This window comes from Halyomorpha halys, unplaced genomic scaffold, assembly GCF_000696795.3.
Source record: "Halyomorpha halys isolate HHAL.00 unplaced genomic scaffold, Hhal_1.1 Scaffold102.1, whole genome shotgun sequence".
Classification (NCBI taxonomy): Eukaryota; Metazoa; Arthropoda; class Insecta; order Hemiptera; family Pentatomidae; genus Halyomorpha; species Halyomorpha halys.
In genome coordinates, this window is record NW_027113828.1 from 623238 (window position 1) to 639962 (window position 16725).

Consider the following 16725-nt stretch of genomic DNA (forward strand, 5'->3'; position numbering starts at 1 on the left):
ATAGCAACCTAATGTATTTAGGCAGCATATATGAATAAAGTATTTCTCTCTTAGATAAATATTGTATCCTTGAGTTGATTTAGGGATAGCTCAACTCCTCTTGATGTTATTTCCATTCCAGAAATCTTGAAGGCGGTGTTCATTCCAGAGAAGGGATCCAAGGTGCTCAAGAGATCAATGACTGGAGAGCAGTTCGTCTTCCTGATCAAGATCATCCGGGGCCTCTAGAGGACTCAGCAACATGACATGGATTGATCTTATTTACTTTAGATTCTTTGGTAGGTGGCCGCTTTACTCTTACAGTTTTTGTTTATTTGAGATGGAGATGGTCTGGTTTTATTTTAGTAATTTTTGAATATTATTATTTATATTTAAATACAATATCCTTCATATTTGTATTCTGTTCTTGACATTGATAAATTTTCATTTACTCCCCTCAACCAACACATTTACCTTAAATTGCGAGAGAGACAAAATAAAAATAAATGTCACTTTTTACTTTTATTTACCTGTAAATGAAATAGAAAGTAAGGGGAAAGTATTGCCATTGTGCCAAAATTCGAATTCAAGCTTCCTTATTTCGACGGAAATGCAGGTTCGAGGTCCCCCAAGTCGAATGATGCAAGCCCTGTATGTGCGCGGTAAGTCCAGTTCAAAAACGAAAAGTAAAACTAAATTAAAATTACATATTTAGGGTGGGAATATAATCTGGGTTATTATTATTAAAGGTAAATATTATTTCTGGGATACGAATCGTGGGCTCTTACACTAAGGGAACAACTGCACCTAAGGTTCGTTTAGGAAAAAACGAGTACTATATAAAATATTAGGACCGAAAAAGGTTGAGTTAACTGGAGAATTTAGAAAGCTAGAGGTCACGAACTTATTCTAACCATAGTAGAGAGTCAGGTTTTTCATTTTTGTGTGGCGGCGGTCCCACGAAATGAAATAAGTCCACACCCTAGGCCGGATTCGAACCGGCGCCGCCCGAAGCTCTCAGGTTTATAAGACCTCCGCCTCAACCGCCCTGAGCTACGGTCGGCCCTTTCATTGAGGGAACTGCACCCCGTAAATATAATTCTGGTTATATCATTGCAGAGAATAAGGTGGGGGAGTAATGTTCTAGGGCTTAGTAACGAACTGATCCCTAAAATAGTAATAAATATTGAACCGACGCTTAGACGCCCGAGGGTTTGACCGAAACGTAGATGGGAAGATTACGTTAAATCTTATCTAATAGATTTAGGTTTGAAGAGACGTCACTGGACAGATGCATGTTGAGAACTATTGGTGGTATCGGCATCCAATCTTTCGTTAGGCCTTTATTGTTTTAATTCTACTCCCCAATTGTTATTTTGTTTTAATTTATCAATGACCAGGAACCATAGTATACAATGACACCCCTGTTATGTGCCAGGACAAGTACTATGTCAATTTGAACAAAGGAAAAAGTTTTTTTTTTTTTTTTTCCTTAAAAGTTTGAAGAAATATTCAATGAGCTCTGGAATCATTAAGAAATATTTATGAATTTTATTTTTTATTAATATATATATACTGTTTTTTTAGACCGAGAAATCTATATGACATCCTCTACACATCTCATGTACAGTGTGCTCAAGGATAACTCCCTGAAAGAATGACAAGGTACCGCAGCTGATGTGAAGAGCAATTTGACAAGGTACTGCAGCTGATGTGAAGAGCAGTTTTAACTTTAACTCCATGAAGTATTTTATTATTAATATTATTATTTATATATTATTACATAAGAAATATTGGACTGTTATATTGTTGTAATATTTAAGAAAAAATAAACGCTTATACAATGCAAATAAAAATAAATTATTTTATGTTTTATTACCTAAAGACTTGAGGGAACAAAAGGCAACATAAGTCGTTACTGACTGATCTAGGAATGTGCCTATTCGACCTGTTCAACCGAAAAAAAAAATCGATGTTTATCACTATCTCCACTCCATATACCATCAGGTGCTCCACTCCATATACCATTAGGTGGATGATAAGGTCTGGTGATGGGTGGATTTTATGAGGTCTATCTTTTCTTATTTACGACGAATCATGTGGGAAGAGGGAGGTACGGGATTAAAAAATGATGTATGATCACTAATTTTGTTTTATATATATATTTATTTATTGGAATTTACAAGTTTACTTTAAAATACATTAAGTAAATCTGACAATTTTTATTGATAACACATGATAATGCTGGGAAGGAACCAGCCAATGGTTGCGCGTAATGTAGAAATGGCCGTGGCCATCCTCTTTTCAGACGCCTAGGTGGATAAGATATAGATCTTATGGGTGGGTTAGGATTTTGGAATCAAAGCTGTATTTATTTTGTGCCAAATCTGCAACGAATGGGATGTTGAAGCCTTATGGATAAGTTTGCTTGTGGCGTAATTAGGATTATTAATGGATTTGGATTTCAAGGATTGGATGGATTGAAGGAATCTGATGATTAGTGAAGCCCAAAGCTCACCTCTGTATGTATCCTTCGTTTTAATTTATGTATATGTTTTTAGATCATTTTATTATATATGTATTTATTTTATTTTTTTATTCTCTCATTACAAATTTAGATTATTCTTTTATTTATTAAATATTAATTTTACCTGTTCCTTACTTTTTTTTCCCCTTCCAATAAACATTTTTTTCCTTAAATATGTTAATTTATTTTATTTTTAAACTATCCTGAAGTTCCCAAATTACCAGCGTTAGTTGAAACTGTATCTGAGATTCATTTTCTAAGACCCCTTTTCTTAGAGCTCGAGAGCTAATTTGCCTTGTTTGGTTAAAACTAAAATAATTTTTGTTATGAATTCTACATTTTTAATAAACCATAAATAAGAAGAAGATGACCAAGATATGAGGCGATACCACACCTGCCGACAGCAACGCTCCTTCTCACAAGTACAGGCAGTCCTCGTTACAACGCTCCTTCTCACAAGTACAGGCACTCCTTCTCACAAGTACAGGCAGTCCTCGTTACAACGCTCCTTCTCACAAGTACAGGCAATCCTCGTTACAACGCTCCTTCTCACAAGTACAGGCAGTCCTCGTTACAACGCTCCTTCTCACAAGTACAGGCAGTCCCCGTTACAACGCTCCTTCTCACAAGTACAGGCAGTCCTCGTTACAACGCTCCTTCTCACAAGTACAGGCAGTCCTCGTAATAGGGCACCCGCTTTAAATGTTTCCAAGTTACGTCTCAAACCAATGTTCTTACCGATGAGGACTCGACTCAAGTCACTTTTCAAAGAACAGAGCCTCCCCTAAGTATTACAGCAGCCAGTACCTAATACTCTAATGAAAATTAAGTTCACGTAATATTTCATTTAAATATCGACAAAAATCAGTACAGGTTAATATGGACTAACTTTAGCATAATTATATAAATCCACAAATTAGAGTTTACAAAGTTCACTCTTTAATTTGTAATTGTAATAGAAAGACGAAATATTTCTATATTAGAAATCAATATGATTACAGCATACATAACCTCATAAATAAAAAATGTTATTCATTACTTAAAAAATAAAATTATGTAAGCCAAGTATGACATCAAATTCAAATCACACTAAAAAATTGTAAATTAAAATTCTAATAATAAAGACCGTAAGATGCTCAAAGCGTTCCAGATATTTCCCTTAGGTGAAGGTAACAGCTGGATTAAACCTTCTTTGCCAACGAGAAGATATTATGACAACTCAAACTGCCAGTTTGCATTGAATTTATACTTCGCTTTCTCAGTGTAAAGATGGAAAATGGGAGAGTGAGTTTAAAACGTGAGAGCCCTACAGAAAAATACAGTTCCAAGAAAAAGATAAGGTTCCATAAAACTAAACATCACGGAAGGCTGTTGAAAAATGTGAGGTTAAAGACAGTGTTGAGTCAAGTCACATCTGTAAATAGTGCAACATGTACCTCTACGAGGGTACCTAGTCCTCCAATTGGCGATCTGAAGAAATGTAATCGGGTGGCTAGATCGGGAGGAGCCCAACTCACTTGCTATCCACAAACAAGGTAGGCATTTTGTCCAGTTGTGTATAGCTTAGTTCTTGTTATGTCAAAGAAGTAATTGTTCTCTTGTTCTTTGAAGGATTTCTTCATGTCGGGGAGGCGCAGAAATAATGTCAGATGACTTGAATATTTTCGATTCGAGATCGAAGCTCTTGGCATATTTGGCTTACAGTCGTTTCTTGAAAAATGCTTTGGAACGAAAAAGAGAAAATTCGGAAACGCAGGAAGTCCAACTGACATCGAAAAGCGCTGAGGTAATGCCGGCAAGATCTAAAATAGTGGCTCATTCCACTTTCCTCTTTGATTTCATTTTAAATCGTGATGTAATTTCGAGGACTGTGTTGAGCCTATTCTTGTTGATTCAAGTTTGGACTAGATCCAGAGGAGTGAGAGGGTGTGTAAAGGCACATTCCTCTGTGCCATACAAGCTGTCATGCAAATTGTATAACAGTGGAAAGAATGAACAGCGCTTGTTACTGATAGTGGATCTATTCTTACCTTTAACTTGATGTATGATTACTAAAACTAATCATTAATACAACTGCCATCACAATCAAACAGCAAATATGAAACATAGAGGTTCAATTTATTTCTAAGGTAGGTACTATGAGGTTATAAAGTGTAACAGTTCTTTATAAAACACTATAGTTCTAAAGAACTGTTTAAAAAAAAAAAATGATGAAACGAAGGAACGAAATGAGTTAGAGAATACTATCCTGTTAGTTTTAATTGCCGTTATTATTTTATAGTGGGTAAAAATACTTGATATGAAAACAAAGAGATGTTTAGTGAATTAAGTTAGAAATTCATCGATTTCAAAATATATCAATTTTCAATTTATTTCTATAGTTGGTTATTTAAAAGATAAAATGTGAAATCTAAAGTTTTATAAGCAGTTCAACAATTAGCACTATCACAATTCACAAAAAGAAGAACTGAAAACAAGAAAAGAACTGACGTAATGGTTAGTAACCAAAACAGAACGTACTGACAACAACACTAGTGGCCAACTGGGAAACCAAATAAAGATAACAATTGTTATTCGTTTCGAAGGACAGTTCTTTCGTTATCAAACGTTTGTCGCTCTTACACCCAGCCCAAATAGTAGTCGCACATGTAGAGATAGTATTGATTATCATCAAATTCTGACAGTACTACCGCGACAGCAAATTTCATAATGTACACAATGATAATGACTACTACAGTTTTCACTAGCATTATGGAAACTGTATTAAAACAACGATTATTAGTGGTATTGCAATCACATTCAGATATTTTAACAGATGTCCTAGTAAATGCATAGACTAAGCTTGAAATTACACTTTAATCATTTTGGGGCTACTTTTTTTAATGTAATCTACATAATTGATTCATACTCTTTTATGACATTGAAAAAAAACACTGTATAAAGGTGCATTTGAAAAATTATTGTTGCTTTTCTTTAGCAGTGGTACAACTGAAAAAATCAGAGCATCGACTAAGCCTGACCACTCATTTTTAGGAGAAAAATATTGGAAAGATTTTTTGTCTCAATGAAAGAATACCTGGCGAATAACAATACTAATAGCTGACAAAGATGAAAAATGTGGAAATTTATGATCTCTTTAATGACACGAATTGTGAAAGATTTTTGAAGGTTGGAAGTATGAAGTTGCTTCAACATGTTTGCTACACAATGGTAAATTGGGGCATGCGCAGAAGTGTGGGTGTGTTATTTGTAGTGGGTTAGGGGTGAGTACTAAGTTGGCCTCAATTTGCAGTGGACCCGTTTAATGTCGGATTGTGGGGACAGATCAAAGGGCCCTCGCACCATTTTGGACCTGTCAACAGATGAATATTTGTACTCTCCAGGGTATAGTTAACCCTTTCACAGTGTGGTCAAATTCCGAATTCTTGTCCAAGAAATTAAAGTTCATGTTCGGATACTTCATACTTCGAATACTTCGGCAAATAATAAAAAAATATTTTAAAACGTGTTTTATATGTATCTTGTTAGTAGTTAGTCCATGTATAACAAATTTTAAAACACGGGATACATAACGTCACAATCCGGGCAGTAGTATCTTGTTTCCTTCCACCACTTTTTGTCTACTTATTCTTTTCGAACAGCACACTGCACAGAGTCTACACGGTTTGGCCTTATTGGCAGTTGGCGGAATAATATCGATAAAATGTCATTCTGTTAATCGTTCTGCCGGGATTGGTACTTCTTTGTTCCTTGTTGCTATTTGAACGCCTTACCCTGTCCGTGCATGGCACGGGATAAGCTGAATGCAACTTGACGCTCTGCCCGTGACTATCAAGAGGTACACTGTTCATGAGTTTCCCCAAACTTTGGATTCAATAATCTCTTGTTTAAGATTGTATATCTTAAAATTCTATCGATTCGGAGTAAATACACTGTTGAAAAGCTTGTTAATTAACTAGAAGTTTATTTTTTATTTAACATATCACAAATATATATTTATGAAGCCACAATATATCTTGACAATAAAATTAAAAAGTTTCTGATAACAAATCTAGAGCCAAGGTTGAATTTATAGGTTATGCAGTGTTATTTATATGAATTTTGATCAGCTACAACCTACATTACTGATATTTACGTTTCCTTTCAATTAGCCTATGTTTATTTTGTTCCATTTTATAATGAAATAGAGTATATCGAACGTAATAGCCGACAAATGTCAAAAGAACATGCCATACATATACCGGCATTTGTTCCTTCCTTCGTTTACCAAGCACTTATTCCAGTCTAGGATTGCCACTAGAGGCAAACGTGTAGATCCAACAGATGAGATGAAAAGGGCATGTCGCAAGAATGAAAAGCAGTAAAATCCCCGGTAAAATGGTTAGGTAGTTCCTTTATCGAACAAGATGAGTAAGGAGATCCAACACCAGATGAAGAGGGTATGTCGCAAGAATGAACAGCAGTGAAATCCCCAGTAAAATGGCTAGGCAGTTCTTTTATCGAACAAGATAAGTATGGAGACCCAACACCAGATGACTTGATAGTGCCCCCACCGATCCGAGAAACTTAGTAAATAAAGATGATTGGATGGCTGCTGAGAGTAATAGCGGAGGCTTTTAGTGGATCGTTGTACCGTACATGTATGTGTGTGTGCACATCTGATCAAAAAACCGTCTTAATTTTATTTTTAATTGGAAGTTGGGTTGTCACAAAGTGTCCCCAATCGTATAATCTATGTGAGTAGGTCAAATACAAAATAAAAACCTTATTTTTTTTTGTGAGATGTGATATGCTCTAATGGAATGTGGTTATGCATTTTGGTTAGGATCATTAAGAACTAGATAATGGACTCTGATTGCTGGATTGCGACATGAAAAAAACGTTTATTCCTTTTTCACTAATTTGATAGTGGTGCAGCAAAAGTTTAAAATTATTAAACGCGTATGCCATAGATTGAAACGTAAACTGGGGTTCATTGTGACTATGCAATATGCTCTGATATCTAATATTTATAAACCAGATAATTTTATCAACAAGATTCTTCAAGTGTTTCATTTGAATGTCCACCAGAATACAAAAACGTAGTCGAAAACATTTAAATTACTACTTTAAAAAAATATTTTTTTTTTTAACCCTCGCTTTCATTAAAATATCAATTTGTAAGAGGGAATAATGTCATAATGGTCCCACGTTAATTAATTTTTCAGGTAGATAATTTGAAACTGCAAGTGGTATCGTTAAAGTCACTCCTGACATCAGATGAGCGAATAATGGCGGGGTCTATTCGAGAAATAAATCTTTTGAAAAGTCTTCTCGCTGCGCTTCAAGAAGAATTCAACATTGTCAAGGCCGTTAGTATACTAATATTGTAAATTTGAAATAAAGAAATTAAGTTTTTGTTAGCAATATATAATTTGTGTTTATTTTAATATTTTAGGAAAAGGAAAAGCTGGAAGAAAAGACAGAACTCTTGAGCGAAGAATTGTCCAAGACTTTGACGGAATTAAACAATGAAAAGAACAACTACATACTGGCGAGGAGTGAAGCTATGGCCTTCGAAACCCAACTGGAGAAAGAGAGGGTGAAGATAGCTCAGCTTAAACAAGACAACAGGTCGCTCCTTACTAAAGCAAGTATTCAAATTACAATTTTATCGGCGAGGTAAGGCAAGTTAGTCTAAAATTACAATTTGTATTTTCCAATATTAGAGAGGAAGTTCTCTTTTATATTTTTAATGAATATACTCTTTTTGATTTTACTCTAACCTTCAGGTCGATGCATTCCTTTTCTTGGATAGTTTCATAAGATGCTTATTCCTCAGTAAGCATTTGTTCTTTCTTGAAGTAGAGAAAACTAAGTTTAGATCAGTTCAGAGCGACTCATTCACTTTAATGAATTTGTTAATTGTAACTATAAATTCGTAATGTAACTCATTATGTATGTAAGACCAAGAGAAAATAATTGCTTTCGTTTATTTATAGTTATTAAAGATTATTGATTTTTGTCAATTATATCTGAATATAAATTTTACTATAATTCAAAATATTTATTGTGTCTAATTCAACTGAAACACGATCGTGGCAACACTGTTTTGCTAAGATTCCTTCTACCCTGATGTAGTTGAACAAGCTATTTAAAAAAATTTGGAATATTTAATATTATTCTCCAATTTAGCATCAATACAGACCCCCCCCCCCCCCCCAAACAATATAAAATGGAATACTCTGCAGTGAATAGGTACTTTAATTAATTCAACAATCTTAAGATTACAAAAACATGTACTATCAATCTTTGATTATGTAAACTCATATAAGATGATATTATATATTAAAATTAAAACTTTGATGATAAATTAAAAAATATCTAATACATTTTTACAAATTCCTTACAGTTTTTAAGTTATTCATACAAACATAGATTAAGTTTATTAAGACATCCAATCTAACAACTAATGATGGTTGTTCATCACTTATAATTCTGATCACTTTATGATATTTACAAAGAATATAAAAAGAAAATATTTCATAACGTTATGTAAGTATATTTTTGTTTTTAATATACTGTATTTTATTGTAATGCCTAATAAACCTTTGAATTAAACACAAGTTTGAATTTCTTCATCCACAAATTTTTGTTCTTGTCACCTCAGTCATAAAATTTTTATAAGATGGCACATTCTAGGATCAATGCATTGGATGATGAACAACAAATTTTTTTCAAATTTCCCCACGAAGGCATATACAAAAATTTTTTTGCTATTTCAAAGGTTTTAAATATGATAATTTTCCATTGGCAACAAAACTGTATTACAAATATGGTTTTCACAAAAAAATTATTTATTATTTTGACTTACAGCTGGAAAAAGAGTCACCAGGGAGCAGTTCAAGCGAAGCCAAAAAGTCTAAATCATCACATCTTATGGTAATGGTCAATGTCATACATTATAACTGTGATTATTATAATATTTATTTTAAACTTATTTTAAATGTTGTAATTAAATATTGTAAATTTATTATAAACACATTTACTGTGTTTATTTTTATATCTTCATCAATTCTTACTTCTTTTCCAAACTTGATTTCTTATGCGTCATTTTTTACTTTTACAGTTGAACAACCAGAAAGATTGATACATAGTCTAAATGTGTATATAGATAGATAATTGAAAAAGTACAGAAACGTTATTTGAAATTTATTTCTTGTTAATATTATGTTGTATATTTAGAAAGAGGTATTCCTCTTACATTTTTTAAAATGATTTTCAAATGAAGCATTCCATAACCAAATGCTATGAAATGACTATAGAAATCTAATTATTAAAATTAGTGCAAAAATATTGCTGATATTAGCTTTAAACTGAAGTAGGACTTACAACAAGATATCATATTATTTTTATTTACCAGTATATAGATGTCTTACTTCTCAGTGTTGCTAAGTACATTTTCACTACCTTTGAAAAAAATACAATTAAGGTTCTCTCTTTGAGGAGAATTACAACTTTTCGATGAAGTTTCCTAAAAGAGAGAACCATTAATTGTATTATTAGTAAAGTTGGTGGAAATGTACTTAGTACCAATGAGAAGTAAGGTCATCGATATAAGACCAATTTAGCCTCTGAATCACCAACCATCAAAATTTCCAATGTTTTGAATTTATTAAATAATTAAACGCAATAAGATTTTTCTTATAGTTTAAGCAGACTAAGAGATAAAATTATAAATATACTTTTATTAACTCTGAGCTATGACTGATTTTTTTATATTATTATTTCTATTTCATTTCTTTCACGTATTTAAGAATGCTTGTTAGTGGATTTAAAAAAAAAAATTAAATTATAGTAACACAGCCCCTGTGTGTTTGCTCCACTAATATCTTTGCTAGCTGCTGCAACTTTTTAGATGGGCCTTCATGGTTATGCTGAAATATTTTCTATTTAAATAAAACAATTCTAAAATGTCATTTCTTTACAAACTTCTTGACAGATTTCTGACTAACAAAGTATCTTAAATCAAAACCTAAAACAAATTGGTATTTTCCTGAGCATGAACTTCATTAAAATCTTCAGATTAATTACTAGTATTCATTCCTAAACGTCAACTCCAATGATCATATATTTTATTTTAATTTGAAGGAGATGGTGAGGGCTACAGTGAAGCAGAAAAATAGTTTTCAATTAGTAATTCATGGCTGTCCTTTCGACCCACAACGTAGGTCTTCATCAGGGCTGTTGTTTTGGGTCGAGTTTTAAAATAAAGCAAAGACAAGATTGACCTTATTGACCGTGGCCCTCACCATTTTCAAATTCATATATGGTCAATCCGCTGCATATATATTGTAATATTCATTATTATTTAAAAATAAATAAAGGGTATTTTTAATAGTTTTTACTAATTCTCATATCTTAAGTATAGTTTTGAAGATGACAGGGTTACATAAAAAGATTAAATATTAAATAGATATGAGAATTTTTATTTTATTATATATAATATTATAGACTCTTTATCTTAGGTCAGGTTTCTAAGAAATAAGAACAGGCAGTTAAATTAAAATATACTTAAAATTCTATGTTGTACAACACTAACCAATTTATGCTCTTCTATGATTTTATTTTATTTTATGACTGATGGTTTTTGATGACTTCTATTTCACAAACTAACACTGCACAGTGGACTTTTTGTAGGACAGGCCAGTATCTTGGCTTTAAACAATATCTTTTGTGACTGCATATTTTACTGATCAAAATTGGTTAGCTTACTTTTTTGATTTAACACAACAAATAAACAGTACTGGAACGATATACATAAAATAAAAACATAACTAAAATCATTTATACATAAAAATCAACTATTGATAAAAAAAAAGATATGTATATATCATATATATATATATATATGATAATTTTATTTTAATGTTTTTATCTACTAACGAGTGCATTTAGTTTTGAAAATGTATAATGAATACTGATTAAATATTTCTATCAGTATCAATTTTTTGTTTCTTGGGGAAAAAAATAAAAATTAATTGAAATGTGTAAATGTTCTTTTAAGCAGTTTTGAAAATGTATAATGAATACTGATTAAATATTTCTATCAGTATCAATTTTTTGTTTCTTGGGGAAAAAAATAAAAATTAATTGAAATGTGTAAATGTTCTTTTAAGCATGACTCCAGAATTTGTTTTTAAATTAAATTCAGGTCATTACCTAACATAATTGTTCAAATGAAACAAATTATATCCAATTTAAGTCTCAAAATGTTTGTTTTTTGTAAATTGGATGCAATTTGGTTGGTTTGAACAATAATCAGTCTGAGGAGTGTGAAAAGATTATTTACATATAAAAAAAATAATGTTTTGTTCATTTTGAGGAAATGCTTAATAAATTATAAGCAGTAAGATATTTGATTCCAAATTATAGAGATTGAGATTTTTTCCCTCTCATTTCTCCAAGGTAAATGATTAAAAACTTGAAATATATGTATTTAGAAATATTTCTAAATTATTTGACAATAACACTGAAAATTGTTCTCTGTCATCAGCTAGAAATAGATTGATCATGGGAAGTTACAGATGGCCGACCTTTCGCATGTTTTTCCTAGTTTCCAGTTCCAAAGGATGCAGGAAAACCTGGATACTAAAAAAGGAAAAGTAATTTATTATTTATCTATATATTTAATTTCATTAAAATGTTTTTATTTTACTGAACATGGGTTCATAACTTTTTATTTGATTTTTTTAAGTGGGGAAAAATGCTAACTTTTATAATGAATATGGAAATTTGTTAAATATTACGATCAAATTTTTATTAGTTTCAATATTTGATAATTTCAATTGCATGATATCCATATTTATTTTATTTTTACTACAAATCATGAATTAGATAACTTTTTTTTTGTACACTAAGAATAAAATGCTAGGGCTTGTATTTTCATGTAAGTAAAAAGGCCAAACACATACATATATATGTATTAATTTTTTTTTAAATACTTGAAATATGTAAATTCAATAAAATTGTTGTTTTCATGTATATAAAAAACTAAATCTGTCCCGCTGCAACCCATAAAGGTTCAGGGGGCTAATTGTTAAATTGCTGGAGATCGAAGACAAATTATTTTTCCTAATTAGATTATTCCTAATAGCTAAGTAACCATATAGTTTTGAAACTGCCACATTCCATCTTCCACTTCTCCATCTTGTTACAACTAAAGCTGAGCAACCATATAGTTTTGAAACTGCGACATTCTATCTTCCATTTCTCCATCTTGTGATAACTTCCGCTGAGCAACCATATTGCTGAGATATATCATCATCATTTTATTCAATCGGCGCGACAACCCATTACTGGGTCCTGGCCTCCTCAAGTAGCCTCCACCAGTTTAATCTGTTAAGTGCAGCTGCTCTCCAATTCCTCAATCCGAGCAGTGTCCTTGAACCCTCTTTAACACCATCCAACCATCGAAGCTTTGGGCGGCCTCTCGGCCATGTTCCATGTAGGCGCTCATTGAGAAGTTTATTTGGGATCTCATCAGTCCCCATCCTGCCCTGTGCAGCCTACCAATTCTCACTAGTTTTCCAACATCAGGCTCATCAGTTAACAAGTAGACTTCCCTATTTGTGTGTCTTCTACAAACTGAACAATCCTTTACTGGGCCGTAGATGTGTCTGAGTATCTTTCTCTCAAATGTTTGGAGATCCCTTTCATTGGGCTTCGAAAGTCCCCAAGTTTTCCAAGGCGTAGAGGAGCACTGGTCGAATTAAGGTTTGATATAATCTAGGTTGGCCGGTGCAAAACATCTTACCTTGGCCGAAATATCATTGGTGGTATGAACTTGTGATCCGAGGTACACAAACTCCTCAACTTGTATGAAAGAGTAATGACCAATTTGGACAAAATCTTTATTAAAACCTCTTTCTTGACCAGCTACCATATATTTTGTTTTGTTGGTATTAACAACAAGTCCCAGCTTCTTGGCAGGATCATAAAGGGCAAGAAAGGCCTCTTCTATCTAAGGCCTGCTTTTGATCTGCATATCCTAGGATTTGTACGATATCATTAAAAATGGTTCCACTGGTCTGAACCTTTGATTCTCTAATAACTTTTTCCAGACCAATATTGAATTGCAGACAGGCTAGGAAATTGGTAAGATATATACAATAGTGAAATTATAATAAAATATTTTGGGCAGTGGACCTACTCTCCAGAACAATTATTCACTTTGTTAAAAGGATCTAATTGGAAAGCTCTTTGCAACTATGTACGGCGGGCTACACTGGAAGGTCAACTGAGCTAACTTTGTTAGCATGCAAAGAATCAATGCCATACAACAGTTTGACATTTAACATTTTATATTATTGTTATATTTCATTAAATGTAACAATGTATTGTTATTTTTAATTATTGACTATTTAAAAGCATAATTTTTTAAACATATAACTTCTTTTTTTTAAGTTTTGTTTTGTGTTTGAGTTGAAATTGCAGACTTCAACAGACATATCTTTTCCATTTTCTATATGTTTTTAATTATTTAAATAGATTCACTTTTTGTATTTCTCAGAAATAAACACATTTAAAAAAAATAATGTTGTTGAGGAAGATATTACAGGTACGTGCTGTCCGCTTTTATTATAGTGAAAACACCTGGCCCTTGTTTCATAATAAAGTACAAACTAATACTATTAGTCTTGTAGATTTATCTTAATTCAATTACCTTGACTTGTACAATAGTAACTTGTATTTTAGTATTTTTTAATTCCTGTAATATCACTAATAATCATCACTATCATAAAAAAAAAGTATTAGTGGCAGTGCTAAGTAGTTTGTATACTTGTACTATAAACCAATAATATGAGCTTTCATTAAACAGGGCCCAGATGTCTTATTTAGCCAGGCTGGCCAAATGCATTGGGTTGCTACATTACGCAGCATACCAATCAATCCACGATCGAACATGTATACAATTCATATATTTATGTGATGTAACAATAATTTTGTTCCCCTTATCTTTTCCTTTTACAATCAATACTTGTCTACACACTTAATACAAATATTTTAATTTTTTTATCTATTTAACAATTTCATTTCATTTAATTGATAAATGTATTCTCCCCAGCTCACTCTCTCAGACCCTCTCCAGTGATCTGCTACCTATGTTTGATCCGTTAAACAACTTTATCATTAGATAGCAATTTAAAATCAAACCAATTACATAATAGTCACAGCAGTAGATGGGCTTAGAAAAAACAAATAAATTTAAAAAACAAAACTAATATATAGATTTTAAAAAAACAAAAAGTTATCCAAAAGAAGTCATTAAATGAATAAATAAGTTTTAAAAAAATATAATTTAATGAATAAATAAGTTAAGGGAATAAATAAGTTAAAACACAAATCGACAGGTTCATGAACTAAAAAAATCAATAAATAAAACAATGAATAATCTCAGAGCTAATTCCCATGCAGATGATTATGTATGTTCCCCCGGGATTCGGGAAGGAGCATTAACTGCGATTCTTAGGACTTTATTTTGAAAAGATTGTAGTTTTTTCCTTTTCGTGAAGGATGCCGCTCCCCAGATTTCACACCCATACATCAGCAGTGGCCTGAGGATTGTTTTAAATATATGAACAGTTGTTTCTGGTTTTAGTTTGGAATTTCTGTTTAGGATAGGATATAGCATTGCTAACTTTGCATAAGTTTGAATTAGTTTGATGTTGATATGGTGATTCCAGGTAAGGCGGCGATCTAGGTGAATTCCCAGGTATCTTACTGTTTCACTGGCAGGATTCCATTTCACACTTTTACCTTTGAGGATTAGATCCGGTGGATCTGGTGGGCGTCGAAGAGTAAAAATTTTTGAGTTGCATTTTTCAATATTCAAGCTTATCAACCATTTAGTGAAATATTGTTCTAAATCATTAAGGTGACTTTGCAAAGTGTTTCTAGCTGTTATTATGTCATCATGTTGAGAGAACACAGCTGTATCGTCAGCGAACATAGCTATGGAGGTGTGTGTGGACTGGACGATGTCGTGAAGGTAGAAGTTAAACAAAATGGGAGAAAGGACTGAACCTTGTGGAGTACCGGCATTGATTTGTCTAAGGGTTGAATTTTTGTTATTAATTGACTGACTTAAAATGTTCTACCATTGAGGAATGAGCTCAGAATATTGTTTAGGTATTTTGGAGTGCCTGTTTTCTTTAGTTTATATAGGAGACCTCGATGCCAGACCTTATCGAATGCTTGTTGCAAATCTAAGAACGCTACCAGGGTGTGTCTCTTTTTTTTCGAATCCGCTAATTATAAATTCCGATAGTCTTGCCAGTTGGTGAGAAGTGGAATGACTGTATTGAAAACCGAATTGAAAAAAAGAATTAAGATGGTTTTTTATAACTGATTCCAGTAATTTTCTAAAAATGGGTAATAAACTGATAGGTCTATAGCTGCTGATTTGTTTAGCGTTCTTACCAGCCTTGTGAATTACTATGAGTTCGGCTTTCTTCCATGTATCCGGAAAGTATCCAATACCAAGGCAACTGTTGAAAATTGACGTGATAAAAACGACAGCTTTCCTGGTTAACATTTTGATTGCTATGACTGGGACCAAATCATCGCCAGGACTTTTCTTTATCTTGAGCTTATTTTGGAGTTCGTTATGGGAAACTTTCCAATGAGGGAACAAGGTATAAAACACCAATATACTTGTAGTTGTTATACGTAAAGGAAGAAAAAAACATATCGATTAATATTTTATCGTCTAAGTGAGATGAACAATAATCTGCCATCAGGGAATATATTGAATATTACATAAAGATAAATATCTAATTTTTTAAATGAATTACACGCATACTGTGATAATACTTTCCCTTCGATTTTAGCTTTGTTTTAATTATGATAAGTTTAAATTAGTCTATTCAATTAGTTTCATATTTTAATTATTTTTTTTTTTAGTTTACAATTTATATTACAAAGATAAGCAACTAATTTTTTCTGTCTCAGCCAAGACTATCAATTCCAGTAAGATCAAAAACAAAAATACAAGAACAAATAGCAAGTTTGAGCTCTATCAAGAAAATAAGATAATAACAATCCAACAGTGCCGCACTGATTTTATTCTCAATCTATAAAATGGAAAAAGCACTTGACGGTAGAAATAAGAATATAAACTATAGAGTAGAATAGAAAGTAATAAACTCCCAGAAGCAATAAAGCATCCTATTACAATA

General features: G+C 32.3%; 2 protein-coding genes across 4 annotated transcripts in view; both read left to right on the forward strand.

The window, feature by feature from the left end:
- LOC106677535 (juvenile hormone acid O-methyltransferase) overlaps positions 1-1821 on the forward strand; it is a 29100-nt gene extending 27279 nt beyond the window's left edge. For both annotated transcript variants that reach the window (XR_010844461.1, XR_001342607.3), the window contains 2 exons: positions 122-278; positions 1567-1821. The gene's annotated coding sequence lies outside the window, so the exon portion shown is untranslated. The remainder of the gene's footprint in view (positions 1-121; positions 279-1566) is intronic.
- A 1691-nt stretch (positions 1822-3512) lies between these two features.
- LOC106677523 (fibrinogen- and Ig-binding protein) lies at positions 3513-16725 on the forward strand. 2 transcript variants are annotated; one of them, XM_014415510.2, is made up of 7 exons: positions 3513-4041; positions 4118-4292; positions 7714-7857; positions 7944-8135; positions 9362-9427; positions 12042-12150; positions 16499-16725. In XM_014415510.2, exons 1-6 carry the CDS (start codon positions 3776-3778, stop codon positions 12054-12056), a joined length of 858 nt encoding a protein of 285 aa, XP_014270996.1. In that variant the 5' UTR covers positions 3513-3775; the 3' UTR covers positions 12057-12150; positions 16499-16725. The 2 variants fall into 2 exon arrangements, with proteins under 2 accessions (XP_014270996.1, XP_066907247.1); XM_067051146.1 differs by lacking the exons at positions 3513-4041; positions 4118-4292 and adding an exon at positions 5430-5716.